General features: G+C 42.7%; 1 protein-coding gene across 1 annotated transcript in view; it reads right to left on the bottom strand.

Annotated features, from left to right (window-relative positions):
* Positions 1–19,807, bottom strand: part of TMLHE (trimethyllysine hydroxylase, epsilon) — a 102,968-nt gene that overhangs the window by 25,061 nt on the left and 58,100 nt on the right. Inside the window, exon 3 of the mRNA XM_051968158.1 lies at positions 18,399–18,575. Within this exon, the coding sequence (XP_051824118.1) occupies positions 18,399–18,575 (177 nt within the window). The remainder of the gene's footprint in view (positions 1–18,398; positions 18,576–19,807) is intronic.

Here is a 19,807-nt window from a genome sequence, read left to right as displayed (position 1 = left end):
AGATGGATGAGGGTGATTTTTAAGGGAGCAGATAGATGAGGGTGATTTTTAAGGGAGCAGATAGATGAGGGTGATTTTTAAGGGAGCAGATAGATGAGGGTGATTTTTAAGGGAGCAGACAGGTGAAAGGGGTGATTTTTAAGGGAGCAGATAGATGAAGGGTGATTTTTAAGGGAGCAGAGAGATGTGGAGGATGATATTTAAGGAAGCAGATAGCAAGAAGGCAATATTCCCTCTCTCTGAGGGGAGAGCAGAGGGTGGCCTCCAGCCCCTACCGCCTACTTCCCCTCCCGGCAGGAATGAAAGTCTCCCTGGGAAAAAAGGGAATTGGGTGGGGGAGAATAGGGGAAAGATGTCTCTTCTGTCTCCTCTGGGGCCATACAAAGATCCCCTTCTGCTCCATGTGGGGGACGGCCCCCCCTGGAGATGGACTGTCCTAGATTTGGCCTCCAACACTTCCTCACGGCCCAGGCCGACCCCGGTCCAAGCCTCCTCTTTGCCCTTGCCCTGATTTCACGAATGACCAATATTGGGGGGTTCCTGCCTCAGACAGCACATGACATCACCGTCTCGGCTCAGTTCGGAGCAGACAGGTTGCCATGCGGTCATTGCTCAGCAGGGGGAGCCAGAGACTGCGGGATCCCTCAATCATGGCAGAAAAGCTGCATCTTTGTTAAAGCCGCCTTCCTATGTACCAGGCTGGGGGTACAAAGAAGGTGTCTCTGCGTCTTATGGGGGGGGGGACACACAAGAAAATCTGGGGGGAAATGCAACAGTTCGGAGACGGGGAGTAGGTGGGGGGAGAGGGGGAGGGAGAGCAGGTAAAACCCTCATAAACAGGTGGCCGTGAGCTGAGCTTTGAAACAATCTAGGGATTACAAGAGGAAGGGCAGGCCTGCCTGGAGGGGGGCACAACCCACGCAAAGGCTTATGGAGGAGACGTGAAGTAAAGCAGGTGCAAGGAATGGAAGCGCAATAGGCTCGGGACAGGAGCCAGGCTGCGAAGGGCTTCAAATGGCCGCTTTTCCCGGAGGGGTGGGGCTGGGACACGCTTCCCTTCTGGCAGGCTGCGGAAGCCAAAGGCGCCCCTGTCAGAATGGGGGTTCGCGGCCTCCATCCCCGCCTGCAGGAAAGACGGGATCTCAGTTAGAGCCCGATGCTATCCCTGGCGTGGGCGGGTGTGCTTCCCAGCAGTCCCTGGGCCTCCCGGGTTCAAGGACCAGCTCTGAAGCAAAAGGGAGGCATCGAGGCTTCTAGAGCACAGGAGGGCCAGCGTCACAGCTGAACATCAAAAAGACTCTTTAGGCAGCCGGGGGGGAGGGAAGGAGGGTGGTGTTAGGATTAGGAGGGAAGGTGCACAAAGAAGGGAGGAGGAAGGGGGGAAGGAACAGAGGGGGCATCCATCGGGGTAGACGGGGCCCAGTCTGAGGGGGGAAGGGAGGAAGGACCAGACGCGGCACCTGATTGGATGGGGAGGAGCGGGGAAGGGGCAGCAAGAGGCGGGGGAGGCTGCAGCGGCTCTGGCCGGGAACCGTCAGCCTAGCTCCAGGGCCGGGGCTTAGGGAGCGCATGCGCAAACACACATCCAAACACGGGCACACAGATGCAGACAAACACATCATGCACACTCACATACATACGCAGATACACAATGTCCACAAACTTGCACACACAAATATACACGCACTCATGTATGTGCCCCCATATCCACATGTATACATATATACACATGCACACGCAGATACACACAAATACACAGAACACTGAGACACAGACACACACTCACACAAACACACACACACTCTTGAACAATCCAGGCCCAGAGTGCAACGGGTCTCCCTCCTTCCGAGGGATCCTGACCCCCTCACGTGTGTAAGCTCTGGTTATCAGGGATGGCCGCCCTTACAGCTCGGCCATCCTAGCCCCAGCTCCCACCTCCCCTTCCTAGTCCTGCCTTTTAGGCACACCTGGCTTCCCCGGGACAGTCCTCCAAATATTTGGAAATCATCTTCCCGTCCCCTTTCCCATTCCCAGTCTTCTCCAAGCTAAACACATTAACCATCCCCCTACCTGAAAACTTGTGTTGGACAAATCTGATAAACATCCTCTCTCCACCTTCGTCCAAATCCTTGGGAAAATGCTAAAAGGCCGTCCACTCCACTTGAGATCTCTCTCCTCGTGACACTGATCCACTAATTACTACTAGGTACATTATATTGTTTGATCCAATCAATTCTCAATGGATCTAAGTATGCTGCCATCTCTCCCACAGCCTCCATCCCGTCCACCAAGATGGCCCAGGAAACTTTGTGCCACGTCCCACTGACATCTAGTTAGACAATCCACGTAAGCTTTGCCCCTTATGTATCTCTCTACCAGTCGGGGGAGCCAAGGAAAGCAGACCACTAAGCGCAACCAGAAACGCTCAGCTAGAATTTTGTCAGGTACTAAAGCCAAGTTCACAAGCCTGTCGTCTCATATGCTCTCTTCCTTTTTGGAAACTTGAGCCAGTTACCCTGCCTAAAGAGTCTTTTTGATGTTCAGCTGTGACGCTGGCCCTCCTGTGCTCTAGAACTGCGATGCTCTGTTTTTCCACCTCCATTTCAAAGAACACTGCAGATGATTTGGTCATCCCACCAAGTGGCTCTTACCGGGCCTACACCTACTGAGGAACTCCCTGAAGGCAGCTAGAAGCTAGACGTGATTCTTGAGGAACGAGCATCCCTCCGCCTCTGCTTGGAAAGGATGGAATGACACGGCCGGCCAGACCCACGGAAATGTGGGAGAGGCTTCCAGAACCTTCCGGGAAATGGAAAAGGTAGCGGAGGTGAGACCAGAGCGCAAGTCAGTCTTACCCTCGCATGGCAGACTCAACTGGCCCATTCTCCCAGACTCAAAAGAGAAAATGGTGGCCGCCGGTAGCATCCACACTGTCAACACCAGGTGGGCTTCCGGAAGCAGCCTATTGCTGACAGCTGGAGTAGTCGAGGAGAAAGAAGTGGCCAGAGTTGGTTAAGCCACCTGACACTTTCTTCCCTTTTGTCGCCAGAAAGGGAACTTCCTACTGTTTAAAACATTGTCATGGGACTACTCTGCTTATTGGCACACTTGCCCAGTGGGAATCTTGTCTATGAAAACTTCTTAAGTCTTATTGGAAGAGCACTGATTTCTGATGCTTTCTGGGAAAAGAATAAGGCTTCCTAGCCGAAGGGTGCCACAGTACTCAGAACTCTGGCGCCGAGGGCAGGAAGACCTGAGTTCAAATTCTACCTCAGGCACATACTAGTTATATGACCTTCGGCAAATCATTTCACCTGTCTCGGTCTCCACAGCTGTAAACTGAGGATAACAATAGTACCTCCCTCCCAAGATTGTTGTGAAGACCAAATGAGATCAGATTTGTAAAATGCTTAGCAGAGTCCCTGGCATGAAGGAGGTGCTGAATAAAGGCTTGTCTCCTTCCTTCTAGATCGATACTTGGAAAGATTTGGGACCTAGGTCACAGAGACGACAAAATCCACTTGTCCACACCATGTGGTCTCTGACAATGAATGAATCAGATGTTTCACTGAGCAGTTAGATGTTTGGCTTTTAACTGCCCCAATTTCCTAATTCAAATGAGTAGAGCAGCAACAGCCATACTCCCACAGACCATCGGATCTGAATTCCAGGCCAAACATGATGTCATTTGGGATAGTTTAGGTCTTGTAAATAGCAATAAGAACCAGGGCGCCTAAATTCAAAATTAACAGTGTCTCTGCTCGGAAGAGGAGGGAGACTTAAACAAGCTAGAATATGATGGTCAGAATGGCCATCAAAGAACCTCGGTCAACCTTGGGGCCACCTTAGAAGATAAAAACACGGTCTGTTATTACTTACAAAGACACAAAAGACAGTTTGATTTTCTTGAAGACTACGATGGATGGATGGATGGATGGATGGATGGTATTATGGCAGGTTTAGGGCTGCAAAATAACCATTAAGACAGGATTACTGTCTGCCTTATTAGAACGTGCTCTGGCACTGAGATAAGATATAGACAGATATCATAAATACATGTTTTATATCATACACACACATATACATGTGTGTAAGTGGAATAGAAGGGTTCGTGGGAAGCTTTCAAAGAAGGAGTCGCCCCTGCCTTTCCACTTAATCAGAAATGAATAAAAGACAAACACTGCTATGACTCAAAAGCTGGATTGTGTTTAATATAACAATGGAATTCAGTTCTTTGAAAACGTGGAGCATCTTTGGATTTTCTTTATATTCCCATTGCCTAGCACAGTGCCTGGCATATAGCAGACATGGAATAAATATCTGGTGAATGAATGCAAAAACGAACAGGTGAATTTTTATTTCTAAGATCTGAGAGAAGGAGTTTCCAGAGGACCACGGTAGGATCGGGCACAGGTTTTCTGCTATCGAGTCATGAGGTACCTTTAGCGGCCTGCCTTTAAGAGGTCTATGTTCTACTCGGGGGGAACAACGTGTGAGTAAACAGAAAACCAAGCAATGTGAATCCATCCCGTAGCAGGTGACCCTTGTAAGCGAAGCGTTGAGGAAAGCTAGAGATTCAAGGAAGGGAAGATGAGGAGGATGTGCAACCTTGGTAAGGGTTGGGGAAGCCATGTGTCTAAAAGCATGGAGATGGGACAGGGCACGGTAAGTATGGAAAACATACCATAAGCCACTTTGGCAGGTGCAGAATGTTTCTGAAGTTTAGAAAGCAGAGCAGAGTCATCTTTTTTGTGAAGGGCTTTCTCAAAGACAAGAGGTAGAGTAGTATCCCAGCTAAAGGACTGACCAGGACATGAGCAAGAGGCAGACTTGGAGTCCTACTTCTAGCACGGAGCTCTCTGTGCTGCAGGTAACTCGAAGGCAGGCCTTTGGGGCAGTTACTGAGCCACACAGGTAGAGGACATCTCCTTATCAGAAGGTGGATACGGTCGACAATGATGGGTACAGTCAAAAAATTAAATGAGAACAAAGCAAGAGCCAATTTCTCGTGAAGTCAAAGGAGATGAATCAATAGATTTTAACCAGGAAATGGAAACTATTAGCAATCAAATCACTAGTGATGAAAAACACAAACAAGAAAATTCTTTGTTAAAATTTGACTTTCAGGGGCAGCTAGGTGGCGCAGTAGATATAGCATCAGCCCTGACCTCAGGCACTTAACACTGCCTAGCTGTGTGACCCTGAGCAAGTCACTTAATCCCAATCGCCTCAGCAAAAAAACAAAACCCAAAAACTTGACTTTCAGCAGATTGGCAAATATGACAAAAAGAGAGGAGTCGATTTCAAGAGAACTGGGGGAATGTGGGTACATAAGTAAGTTATTGGTGGAGTTGTTAACTGCTATTGTAAAGAATAAATTAGAATTATGCTAAAAACAGTGACCAGAAAATCCAATCTCAACATCCACACCATTTAACCTAGAAATACCACCAAGGAGATCGAGGACAGAAAGAAGTTTCCCCATAGAACAAAAAAAAAATTTCCATAGCAGTCTTTGTAGTAGTAAAGAACTAGAAACAAAGTGGGTGCTCCTTGACTGGAGAAGTGGTACCACCATGGTGGTAGATGAATACAGTGCGATGTTACTGTGCCTTAAAAAATAAAAATGAATTAACTGATGCAGATTAAAGTGAGTAGAACCAAGAAGACAGTACATGTGATGACCACAACAATGCAAAAACTGGAAGTGAAGTTTGGTAATTATAATTCCCAGAAGAGATCAAAGAAAAGATGGGGGCCTATGGGTGTGTGAAATTGTGCCTTTCTTTACTTCAGGTGTCATCGCCGTATTTGTTGGCTTAGCTGAATTGCTTTTCTCCTCTTTTTAAAATTCTATTTTATAAGGAAATGACAATGAGGGAGGCATATATTTGGCAATGACGCAAAAGAAATCAATAAAAATTAAATTAAAAAAAAGAAATTGCTCACCCGATCAGCCTAATTTCCTCTCCTCCCCACCCCTACCCACACAGGGCTCCGCTCTAATAGGCTCAGGAAAGTAGTCATTTAATTTTCAGTGTGAGCATTTACATCTTAAAAACTGACAAATGTAATAAATCAAGATATGATGATTGTTCTGTAGATGTCTAAACTTAGGAAAGTGATGGATAAAATGGTAATAACGCAGATGAAACTTTAAAAGTTGCTCATGAGGGGCAGCTTGATGGCACAGTGAATAGAATACCAGCCCTGGAGTCAGGAGGACCTGAGTTCAAGGAGGTCTCAGACACTTAATTCTTACTAGCTGTGTGACCCTGGTCAAGTCGCTTACCCCCAAATGCCTAGTCAAAATAATAAATAAATAAACAAACAAATAAATAAATGAGCAAATAAACAAATAAGTAAATGAATGAATGAATGAATGAATGAATAAATAAATAAATGAAAGATTCCTCGTGAGCATGTTTGCTTCTGAAAAGCTGGTAGTTAAACACTTATCAGCATACTTCTGCCCTCTCTCATTATTCCCAGCTGGTATATGGGGGGAAAAAAACAGAGGAAGAGATTGCTATATGGAATATATTGAAATAAACTATGGAACAATGAAAAGAAGCCTTAGGGGTTGAGAGGAGTGGACCATCCCATCCCGGTTGGACTTTCATGGCAGCTTCCCATCTGGTTGGATCCCACTTTATCCTGGCTCCAGCTGTCGTCCTGTCTGCAGTTCCAGATGTCTCAGCCTTGTCTCTGCTGCAGGTCTTCGCTTCCAATGGGCCCCAACTCTGCTTTTGTGAATGCAGTTCCTCCCCACCCCCGGGCCTCTCTGCTCCCAGGCTGGGAAAAGAATGGGAAGCCAGAAGTCTTTTAAAGAGCAACAGAAGAGGGAGCTAGGATATTGGGAAGCGGCTGCCTCATTCATTTCCTACTGGTGTGGCTGAGCAATTTCCTTCAGTCACATTCCGGGAGGCATTATGAAAACTTGCTCTATTCCTCTCCCACTCTTTCCTGCCACTCACAGAAACATGGCTGCCTCCAGAAAACACTGCACCCCCAGCTTCCCTCGACAATCTTGTATATAGCTTCTCTCCTGTTTCTGCTCAGCCTCTGACACACACGCTGGGCCCAGGGGAGTAGGTATGCTGCTGGGTCTCCATAGCTACTTCCTGAGCCACCTACTGCCATCAGCTATTTTCCTCAGAGGTTTAGATTCTCTCATTTTATTGCCCTTTATTATGCAGGTCCTCATAGTCATGTATCATCTGCCAGTGAATATCGGGAGGAACTTGAAGGGAGAGACCATGCCTTATTTATCTGTTTCCTCATGGCCCAAAACAGGGCACACAGTAAGCACTCAATAAATGTTTAAATAAATGGATGATTCAGTTTTAAAAAAAATACTCTCTTCTTTTTCAAGAAATTCAGGTCCTGGCTTACAATCTTACTCTCTGTCTCATGCATTATCTTTATTTATGTCCCCTCAGGAAATCTGCCTTCCCAGTGCAGCCTCTTAAATTTCCGTGATGAACATCTTCACTCCATCTCAGTGACACAGGGATGGTAGGACCTCCAGTTTTGTTCTTACTGGTATCTCCAGCTCGGCACGTTGAATGCGATCTGAAGAAGGGGCCCCTTGTATATATGACAAGGACCTGGCCTTTATAAACAATGTGACAGAACTTCTCCATAGAAATTCAACTAGGAAGTTCATATACTGTCATATGCCGAAGAATAGTCTTCCCAAGGCAAGGCCATTTGGAAACTGGATAGAGCTGCATGGTTCCCCATAACCAGGAGAGGGCCAACCCCCAAAGGCGCCCCCACCCAAGATGTACCAAACAAGGGCCTCAATGACTCTGTGTCGGGGAGAGGCAATGGCTTCTGATACGCAAAGTGAATGAAAGACTCTGATTTGTACACAGCTCAGGCATGAAACACTGAAACTCCTGTGGAATAGTTAGCTAATTAACTCCTTTTTCTACTTTGGGGATTCCATTTAGGAACCAGGATATACAGTTTAGGAGAATGAACTGGGAGCTTCTGGGAAAAGCATACCATGTACTCTAGGTCATTTTAATGTTTAGCCTAGGGACATGTGTGCCCCCACATCTTTTGTTTATAGTTGGTCGGTCAATATGTTAGAAAGAAATCTAACATATTATGATCTTGAGTTTACTGTTTTACTAGAAGAAATATCAGAATGCTATGGTTGAGTTAGTTTTCCCCAACCTCCCTCCCACTCCCCCACCCATTCCGATGGCTGATAATCTGAGAACAAGTACTTTCTTTGTTTGCTTAATTTAGTGGATGACACTATGTCCAGGAAATGTGATCATTTACTTTTTTGTACAATAACATCGTTAGTGTCTAATATCCTCTGGGTTTTGCCTGTGATAATAGATTTGAGCTAGAAAGGCCCTCAGGGGCCAGAGAGTTCAAATTCCCTCCTCTGTTAGGGGGATGGGGAAATTGAGACCCAGAGAAATGAAGCCCAAGGTCACATGATGAAGGGATGGACACCGAAAAAGAAATTCTCTTTAATCTGTAAAGGATTAAACAAAAGTGCTTAAGAGAAACCTGAAAGCCCAGGTAGGGAAGGGGGTGGCGAGACATGCTCCAGCAGCCCTCGACAAGTTCAAGTCATCAGGCCTGGCTGATCTAAGTCCTAAGAATGAGGGGGTATGAGTGCTGAGTCACTGACGCTGATGGCTAAAAGACCATGGTTAATAGGAGTCAGAGCACTAGAGACAAGCAAATATCACCTGATTTTCCAGAAAAAGATCAGAAGGGAAATTCTTCAAACTATGGACCACTGAGCTTGATTTCGATTCCTGGCAAAACTGTATAACATATATAAAGGAAGATTTATGCAGATTTAAAAAGAGAAAAGGTGAACGGATTCTGAGAAGATGGCGGAGTAGGTCAGAAAAGTTCCCAGCTCTCCGGATTTTCCCCAGGAACAAGATGAAATAGCACAGCATTCCCATCAAAAGATACTGTATATGTGGGAGGCAACAGGACACAACGGAGCCCTTGCCATACCCTGTGCTGCTCTTTCTGCACAACAAGCTGACCATCAGGGCGCTGCCCTTCCCATTCGCCATTCTGGGACCCCTGCCTGAGGCTTTTGAAGCAAAGACCTCGGCAAAACCTTTAGCTGGTCGTGCTGTTCTGGGGATCCTTTCATATCATGCCTTGGACCTTTCCTTCTGCTCTCTCCAATCTGTCCATTGTTTCTCCTTTAAGGTCAAATAATGGTCCTTAATCACGAGAACACACGGTGACATCATCCTCCTAGAAGCTGAGGGCCCACAAGCACCAAAGGACAAAACTAGAAGCAACAGATAGATGGAAGTCATAGAGGCATATTTTGACTCAATCTAAAGAAAATCTTAATAAAGCAAGGTTTTTTAGATTTGAAAAGATCTGCCTTCAGTAGTAAATAGCTTAGTATCACTGGAACACTTCAAGCAGAGAACTTGGGGGGGACAGAAGGGAGGGTTAGGTTTAGAAGATTCTGCTTCTATAATTCGATGAAATTCAAATAACATTTTAATCACTTCCCGGATAAACCAGATTTTAAAATTTACCACACTAAATATAATCATTTTATGAGCAAACCAAACTACACATTTTTCTGTTCCTGAATGAATAAGGAGACTAGATTTGCAGTGTCTTAGGCCCAGAGAGGAACACAACCTGGGCTTTGGAAGGGTAGATGGTAATGCTCGCCCCAGGGTGAGCTAGTCCATCTGTGCCCTCGTGCTCATTATTTTTATTCTGATTTCATGAACTCTGAAATTCTTCTATTTGATTGTAACCTTCTATCGTTTCATCTTTCCATTCCTCTTGTAACCTCTTCATTCTCATCATGATCTCTGATCTTCCTACCCTTCAATTATTTCAGAGGTCATCATACCTGCACTGGCTCTCTTCCCCTCCCCTCCCTATGCCAACCAACTGGTGTACCAGTTCAAATCTGGTTTTGAATCTCTTATACAGATGTTTTAACACAACCATATATTGCCCAAACCCAAACCTGGATTACTCCCACCAGCCAAATACTTCCCTGTGACTGCATACTGCTGAATAGTACCGGTGGAAATCCTAAAACGATGGTGTCAATCAAAAAAGCATTTATTAAGCACCTACTGTATACCAGACATTGTACTAAGTGCTGGAGATACAAAGAAAGGCAAAAGACATTGTCTGCCCTCAAAGGGGGTCATAGTATAATAAGACAGGGTGCAGAGAGACAAGAGAGACAGTACACTAAATGCAGCTGAAAAGTGGAAGGAAAGGAAGAGTAGTCCAGTGCAGGGACATGACAGAGTGCTCACTGAGCACAAACTGGGGGACATGAAGAGATGCCTGATCTAGGAGCCCTCTTTCAAGGCAGGCCTTGGGAGGAGTTCTTTGCTCTGGGGCAGAGGATACCAAAGGAATTGACGGGCTATGAGTAGCAATGCCGATGCAACCTCAAAAGATAATGAGTTTCCTGGGAACTTGATGAAGACCAGTCCAAAGGAGGGAAACAGGGTGGGGGAAAAAGTGATTTAAACATCTTGGAGACCAACAACTAGCCGACTGTTACTTAGGCCCAAGTGAGTACCAAGACACAGAGATGGATCTTAATCTGAGTTTCCTGCTCTTTGCAAAACAGAATACAAAGGCAGCCAGATGTTCCACAGATGCAAGAGTATAAGTGAAATCCAAAGAAGGGAGTTGTCAGGGTAGAGGATACCAAGAATGGCTTTCTGGAACTCAGGCCTAATTCTGATTCAGCTAAGGGGCCCAAAGAGATTGAAGTCAGTCGTTCAATAAACACTTATTATAGGCCTATTATGTGGGAAAGACTATGCTGGATGGTGAGGATACAAAGTTAAAGCTGAATTCACACCAATCTTCAGGGAACCTAGAAATAGATACTGATGTACAGTACAGAATGGGTCTGCTACAAATGTCTATTGTTTCTCTTAACGGCAGCAAGGGGATCCTTGTATTTCTCCCTAATTGTCCTGCTGTCTTACTCTCCAGAGGCTATTCTATACTTTGTCAGTCTTCTCAAACCCATTACAGTTCTCTTCTATGACCTACTCGGATGAGTTCACAAATAAAACCCAAAAAAGAAAAAAAAAAGGAGTCTATTCACTGAGAGCTCCCTCTTCTCTTCACATATCCCCCAGACAAATTTCCCTACCATATTCTCTAATGGAGAAATGGCCCTCCTACTTGCCAAAGCAATCCTCTCCACATATACTTTTTTTCTTAGAAACTTAAAAATATTTATTGAGTTAATATCAGCTAGGCAAATCTTTCCCCCACTCACAGTGTTCCCTCGAAATCATTTTAAAAATTCAATTTTTATTTATTTTCTGCTCTGAATTCTTTCCCTCTCACCTCTTCCTGACCCTCACTAAAAAAGCAAGAAAAATAAAATCTGTTACAAATATGAATTGCCAAGCAGAACAAATTCCTGCATTATCCATATCTCTCAGCTTCACAAATATGCCTCGGTCTTCCCTCTGAGTCCATTACTTGTCTATGTGCAGGGGGGTAGCGTGTTTCATGAGTTCTCTGGAATTGTGCCTGTTCCTTGTATTGATCAGAGTTCTAAATCTGTCAAAGTCATCTGTCTCCACAATATTGCTCTTATAATATCAAGTGTTCTATTGGTTCTGCTCATTTCACTTGGCAAAAATTTGTATGAGTCTTCTCTGGTGTGTCTGAAACCTTATAGCATAGTAATATAGCATAGTACTCTTCCTATCTAAAAGAGGGAGAGTTAAAACAGAGAAAGAAATTAAAGCCAATATCTCTAATGAATATTAATACACATCTTAAAAATAAATCATTTTCTAGAATAACTAGAGCAGATCACAGCTCCAATGATAGACCATTAATGTACCTGTTTTCCCACAGCCCCTTCAGCATTTGGCATTTTCCTTTTTTGTCAACTTTGCCAATTTGAGAGGTGTGAAGTGGTACATCAGTTGTTTTAATTTGCCTTTCTCTAATTATTAATGATTTAGAGCATTTTCAATATGATTATTTCTAGTCTAGATTTCTTCCTCTCAAAATTGCCTATTCATATGCCTATCCATAACATTTACCAATTGAGGAATGACTCTTATTCTTATAAATATAAATTAGTTCACCATATATCTTAGAGTTTTTGTTTGTTTTTTTTTAATCAGAGAAACTTGCTACAAGGCTTCCCCAGCTTCCTAGTTTTCTTCTAATTTGGCCAAAAAACATTAAGTGGTTTGTAATGAAAATTGTCCATTTTATCACCCATGATATCTCTTCCTTCTATCTCTTGTTTGATCAAGATCTCTTCCTCAGTTCACAGATCTTTGCTCCTCCTTGTTTATGGTGTCACCTTTTATATCTAAGTCGTGTCCTCATTTAAAGCTTGTCTTGGCTTAAAGTGTCACATTATGTTGATATACACCTAGTCTGCCAGACCTGAGTTCCAGTTTTCCCAACAGTTTTTAGAAAAATACTGAGTTCTTGATCCAATAATTAGGATCTCTGGGTTCATCAAGCACTAGGTTACTGTGCTCACTTGCTTCTGTATATTGTGTACCTAATCTGTTTCACTTGTCAATATTTTTATTTCTTATCCAGGATTAATTAATTTGTTTTGACGATCGAGGGTTTGTAGTCCAACTTGGACCTGGTATTGCTAGGCCACCCTCCTTATCACTTTCTTAAATTCATTTGATATACTTGATATTTTATTCTTCTTACCAAATTTTATTATCACTTTTCTTAGTTCTACAAACTAGATCGGTAGTTTGATTGGGATGGCACTGAATAAATGAATTGACTTAGGGAGTATTGTCATTTTGATTACAATGGTTTGGCCTACCTATGAGCAATGCCTATTTCTGCAGTTGTTCAGATCTGCCTTTATTTTTGTAAAGGATGTTTTATAATTGTGTTCATGTCGTTCCTGTGTGTTTCAGAAGGTTACTGGGCATCCTTACTTTACTTCTGTATTTATTGGGAAAGTTTTTAATTCAATTCAATTCAGTAAGCACTTATTAAGTGCCTATCATATGCCAGGCACTGTGCTGAGCAATTACCTTATACATTCTCTAATTATTTTCAATGTAATTCCTCTTTCTATATCTTCCTGCTGGATTTTGTGAGTAATATACAAACATGCCGATGATTTGTATGTTTCTTTTATATCCTGCAATTTCGCTGAGGAAATTAATTATTTCAGCTCGCTGTTTCACTTGACTCTCTAGGGTTCTCTGAGTAACATCATTAACATCTGCAATAACGATAATTTTGTTTCCTCTTTGCCTATATTCCTCCAATTTTTTCTTCTTGTCTTATTGCTCTAACTAGCATTTCTAGTGCAATAATGAAAAGCAATGACGACATTGGATGTACTTCCTTAACCCATGCATAATCTTACTGGAAAGACAACTCTCTTATCTCAGTGACAAAAGATGCTGACTCTTCATGTTAGATAATACTTATCATTTTAAGGAAAGCTCTGCTTATTTCTGTTTTCTAGTGTTGTTAACAGGAATGAGTGTCCTGTCTTGTCCAAAGCTTTTTTTGCATTTAGTGATTTCATTATATTATTTTTGTTGTTTTGATAATTAATATGTTTATAGTTTTCCTAATATTGAACTAGCCCTGCCTTTTAAAAAAAATTCATCCTAGTCATAGTGTGTAATCTGTGATATATTGCTGTAGTACCCTTCATGATGTTTTATTTTTAAGATGTGTATTAATATTCATTAGCGATATCGGCTTTAATTTCTTTCTCTGCTTTAACTTCCCTTCTTCTAGATATGAAGACTATATTTGTGTCATAGAAGGAATTTGGCAAGGTTTCTTTTTATGTTTTTTCAAACAGTTTAGGTCGTACTGGAATTGATCGTGCTTTAAAAGTTTAGTAGAATTTGCTTATAAATCCATCTAGTCTAAGTCTTTTTTTAATTTTTCTTTGGGAGTCATGTATAGTTTGTCCAATTTCCTTTTCAACGACAGAATTATTTGAAAAGCTTTTTTCCACTTCTGTTAATCTGGGCTTTCAAATCATGTGACCAATAAGATCGTAGATTACACATTTTCTACAATTCCCACTTCTCAAACCTCTCCAAAACAAAAGTTGTACACAAATACTAAAGCAACCTTAGTTATTTCCATGATCTAGGACACCAAGAATCCAAAAGGTTGCAAAAAAGCAAAAACAAATACTAGAACTTGTAGTGTTCTCTTCTTTCTCTAAAATATGATCGTTCTCTGGGAGCAGATATCTTGGGGAGCTTCTGGAGGCAGCCTTAGTTTCAGTTCCAAGTAATAATCACCCCAAATGCAGCCAGGGATTAAAGTACAGTCTTTTATTGTCTCTTCCAAAAGAGCCCGGTAAGCTTTCCTTGGTTCCGACAGCTCTTGTTGCTAGTCTGCCAGCTTCTGCCTCCAGCTCCCTCTGAATCTTGATTCTACTCCTCCGAATCCTTTGCTTCTGCCCCACTGCAGTCTCTAGCTTGTCAATCTCCCGAACTGACTGACTTCTGGCTTTCAATCTTTTTCAACTGACCTCTCCTGACTGAGCTCAGCTGTTTTTATGCTCTTTTAGAGGTGTAAACTCAAAGGTTGATTCCTCCTCCAAGAGTGGGATTATGGGTGGTATAAACTCGTGAATCTCATACTGAATACTGAAATCTCCCAACTTGTAAACTCTAATGTGTGAGCTAATATGTGAACTCTCAAAGGTGTAAACACAAGCATTGTTTCATTCAATTCCATTGAGTTATCACCTTGTTTCGAGTTCTGGCTCATAACAAGAATTGACACTCACTAACCCTAAATTCACTTAGCACCCTTTCTCCCCCCGCCAAACTAGTAGCAACATGGTCACACTAGGAAACCCAAGGACACTTCACAGGCATACATCAAAACCCACTTTCCATCTGTAGCTCTGCTTGGCTTCAATTCCAGAGAACAAGATTCCCTCCCCACCATGATGGATAGCTCTACATTTCCCCCTCCTTCTAGTTTCCTTTTATGTGTTGTTTTCTCTCCCCTTAGATTATAAGGTTCTTTAAGGGTAGGGACTATCCTTTTTCTTATTTATATCCCTAAAATTTGGCACAGTGCCTGGCACATGGTGGGCACTTAATAAATGCTTACTGAAAAGAAATTAATTAAAACCTTTTCCAGTAAAGACAGGAGTGAAGTAAGGATGCCCAATAAGACAAGAGAAAGGACTTAAAGGAATAAAAATAGATAATCGGAGATAAAACTATCCCTGTTTGCCGATAATATGATGGTTTACTTGGAAAACTCCAGGTCCAGAGGACTTGTGATGAAGCACACTAGCTCCTCCTGACAGAGAGGTGGTGGACTAAGACATATTTTTGGTGACATGGTTACATGGTAATTGGTTCTACTTGACCCTGTATATTCATAACTTTTTTTCTTTCTCATTGGGGAAGGGGGATAAGAGGGATAGATGAGGAAGGTGAATTTTTGTTGACTGAAAAAAATTAATTTAAAAAAGTCTCTCTTAAGAGCAGTAACTGGTTTTGGTTTTGTATTTGTTTCCCTAGTGCTTAGAATAGTGGCTGACACATAGTAAATAAACACTCAGCAACTGCTTTTTAAAAATTAATTAATTAATAGCCTAAAAAGACTGGAAGGTCCTTAGATTAAAAATTGCATAAGAAAGCAATGAAACTGTCCTTGAGACTTAATAAGCTAAGGCAATTAAGGCTCAAGTGTTGATGCAGCTTCCAGACACATCCAACTTGATAGGTCTCCATTGCTGTACAAGTCCACGTACCCTTCTGTATAAGAGTTTGCCACGGTGGCAAATGAGGAGGGAGATGTACTACCTGAAATGATTCTGAATCATTGTAGAATATCATTTCTGTGTAACTGTGGCATAAACTGCCTTTCACTGAGGGTTTTATGGCCTACGAGTGGGATTCTGTTCCCATTTGGAACTTGAGTCAGTGGCCCAGAAGGCAGCCACAGGGCCTGGGATTTTGGAGGTGTGGGAACAGTGATCTATGCAGGGCCCCTCATCATGAAGCCTTTTCTCTCTTCACCCTCCCTTTCTCTTTTTCTGTCCATCCATCTTGCATCATTTGGTTTCTAGTCCCTTGGCCAGGAGGTTTTGCTTCAGATAATTCACAGTATAAACATGGGCTTCTTTGCAAGGTGCCAGATCTTCCTGGCTGGTTTCAACTCCTGATAAAACTCTCTTGGTGATCCCACCAAATTTTATGGGCTCTTTTGTAGCCGGGGATAGGATATTCTCAATGGACATATGTGGATATGACTGTTAAGTGAGGCAGAGGGTGGCTTAATGAGGCTTGATTCCCCGTAGGAAAAAAAGCTGTGCTAAGTAGTTGGCTGCCTTCTTATTATTCCAGCATGTGACCTGTCTAGGCAACTGGGTGATCAACCATTCATTTTTATCCACCCTGGAATGGCTTGTGGAGAACTCCTATGGATGAGTGGCTATGAACAGCTTGAACTAAATTGGCCAAATTTTATAGAGTATTTCTGGTGCCAGTTTCCAATCCCTGTCCCCATTTGCCCTGCAGGGGTTTCTAGCTGACTCTCCAACCACATTATAGCTCATATAGTTCATTCCTCCACAGCAAGAATTCATATGGAATCAAGTCAACTCTCTGGGTAGGATCACCTTCTGGGTTTATAGCTTAGGCAGGTGTAACAAGGAGAATCCCTATGGAGTGAGAGCCAGAGGCAGGGCTAGGAGCTATCCATGGTGCCAACAGAACTCCAGTAAGGAGAGCCCATCCAGACAGTAATTAATCAGTTCTAAGAATCACGGTTTTAGAGCTCAAAGAGACATTAGAGGTCATCTATTTCAAGCCCCTCATTTTACAGAGGAGTAAACAGAGGCACAGAGAGGCTAAATGACATGATCAAGATCACCAGATATTAAATGACAAAGCTGAGATTTGAACTAAGAACCTCTAACTCCAAATGCTTTCCACTGTGAGAGGATGACCCAAAGGAAAAAAAATAAAGGCAGTAGTGCTAAGGCTTAAAAGGAACTGAGTCCAGCAAGGGAAACTAAGGACAACAAAAAATATGGATTTTTCAGGCTATGAGTACAGAATAAAAAAAGAAGGCTCAAGCTAGGCCAGAAAATTGGAGAACTATCACCAAAGAGAAGATAAAGCTGTCAAATTCTGCTTGCTCTGGAGAGGAGAATAATAGGACAAAGACAGCTGAAAGAGAGCAAGAGAAATAAGGAGATGCTAAGAAAGCACCTAGTACTCCAGTGATTTACCCAATCACTTGGCCCAGATGAACTCCATTGGTCTGATACTGGAAGAGCTGGCTTTATAATTGCAAAGGCATGGTACCACAAGATTAGAGAAAGCCAAATGTTCCAATTTTCAAAAGACGGAAGAGAACTATAGTCTACTGAGCTCGACTTTGATTTCAGTGAAAATTCTGTAATGATCAGTCAAGAGATGGTTGGCCAATGCCTAGAAAAGAAAGTCGGGAGGAGAACAGACTAATGTCATTTCCTTTTCTGAACAGGTCACTCAGCTAGAAGAGAAAGAGCATATTGTGAAGATCATTTATCTGCTCTTCCCGAAACTTTTGATTAATCACTTATTCTTGTGAAAACAATGGAGCTCGTCTCCTGATCTTCAATCTTGCCTCTTTCAATCACATCAAACTGGTTGTCCGGGAGACATCTGAAACTCTTTACTTTGTCCAAAACAACTCATTATCTTTCCCCTTAAGCCCTACCTTTTCTGTTACTGCAGAGGGCAGCATCCTCCTCCTAGTCTCTTAAACTGGCTACTGAGGTCTCGTCCCGGACCCTGAACTCTCTCACTCCCCAGATCCAGGCTGTTGCCATGGCCTGTCAGTTCCACCTTTACAGCATCCCTCGAATATGCCTCCTCTTCTCAAGAACTGCCCCCACCTCATGGCTGAACTATTGCAGTAGCCTTGGGCAAATCTGCCTGTCTCAAATCTCTCCCCACTGCAGACATGGGCAACCAAGATAGTGAATGGACTTGATTCCATGCCATAGGAAGATCTACTGAAGAACTTAGGCAAGTTGAGCTTGAAGAAGGGAGTGCTCAGTGGGATTACGTGGAGCAGGGATTAGACCTGTTTTGTCTAATGAGAAGGGCATAACCAGGAGTAATAAATAGGAGTTGCAAAGAAACCAATTTAGGATAGATACCAGGATAAGCTTTTTAACAAAAGTGGCAAGGTGGCTTTGAGAGGTAGTGGGATCCCCATTCCTGGGAGCTCTTCAAGTGGCCTTTGAAGGACCACTTGTTGGGTCTGTTATATGGGAACTGGATTTGATAGCCACTGAGATCTTTCCCAGTTCTCTAATTCTTGTTGTTGTTGTTGTTGTTCAATGCTTCTTGGCTACATTTGTTAATCCCGAGTTTACTTACATGTGAGAAAGAGCATGGTCTCATTCAAACGTATAGTCTGAGGCTTGATGCCCAAGTCCACACTAGCAGTGTCCAAGCTGCGTTGATTGGTCTTGGAGTTATAGCAAGATGCTGAGCGGCAGTGGTCTCTGAGCCAAACGTAATCAAATCTCATCACCGTGCCAGCATAGCGTAGTTCTGGGGAAAAGACAGAGAACATTGACAATAGAGACATTTGTTTGGCAAAATTGAAAATTCAGAGATTCAGAAAGTAATCTACAAGCCCAACTAGAGAACATCAAGGTGAAGATCTTGGAGCACATTTATGGATGCTCTAAGAGTCCTATCTTTTCAAGCTGGCTTGCAGGCAGGAGAAAAATTGAGGTGAGCATTACTTCCCAAAAGTCTGGGGCCCTGTCAGATGCGGCTTTAGCACCCATAGCTTTTCTTCAGCAGGGCTGGTGTTCTATCCACTGTACTATCTGGCTACTCCTTCAGGTTCTTTCTTGTCCTCTCCACTCTTATACTTAAAAAAAATACTTGATCATTTACCATGTCTCTGAAGTACCAGAATATATAACCCTCAATTCAAGTCAATTGGCCTTTATCAAGTGACTGTGTGATAGGCAATGTCTTTACTGCTGGGCAGACACAGTCAAAAATGGCAAAAATATCTGTATATATGTGAATATATGTATACATATATATTTATATATAAGCTTTATATTTATATATATACATATACATACATATATTTAAGTATATGTATAAATACTAAGTAATTTCCAGGAGAATGGGAAGGGTAGAGGGTACCCTGAAGGGAGTTAGTGATTCCATGAGGCAAAGATGACGAGATCCTGAACCAAGGTGTCCAGGTGGACAGACCCATAGGCTCCTGTACTTAGAAAGCACTTCATAATACCATTTGGCACATCACCTGATAATGTCTTGCTTCGCTTTACAAATGCTGGGCCCTAGTTGTTATTTTGGAAACTTCTGTAACACAGCAATAATGAAAACAAGGCCCTCACAAGCCCTAAATCATCCCAGAGCAGAGGTGAAGATCACTGCCCACTGATGATTGTAAAAGGGAATAAGAGAGAATCTGAATGGAAAGTCAAGTTGTTGTATATTTATTAAGTACAGATCTGTGTACTAGAAGAGGAACAAATATAAGCCAAGCCTTCTGAGAATTCATAGACTATCTTACGGGGAAAAAATCTTCCTGTAAAATTCATTTAGAACATGGATTAACAAATGTCTCTCTGCTCCAAAGCTTACGATGGATTCCTATTGTACATGTAATACCCAGGTCTTAGTGCTCATCTTTAAAAAAAAAAAACAAAAACAAAAAAAAAAAACAGGTGACAATAACCCTTCTACCAATGAGTCCACAGAGATCCCCTGTGGAAGAGATTGAGATTGGTGAA

This window comes from Antechinus flavipes, chromosome X, assembly GCF_016432865.1.
Source record: "Antechinus flavipes isolate AdamAnt ecotype Samford, QLD, Australia chromosome X, AdamAnt_v2, whole genome shotgun sequence".
In the NCBI taxonomy this organism is placed as follows: Eukaryota; Metazoa; Chordata; class Mammalia; order Dasyuromorphia; family Dasyuridae; genus Antechinus; species Antechinus flavipes.
The sequence above is the reverse complement of the archived record's forward strand: the minus strand, read 5'-3'. Positions and strand labels throughout refer to the sequence as shown.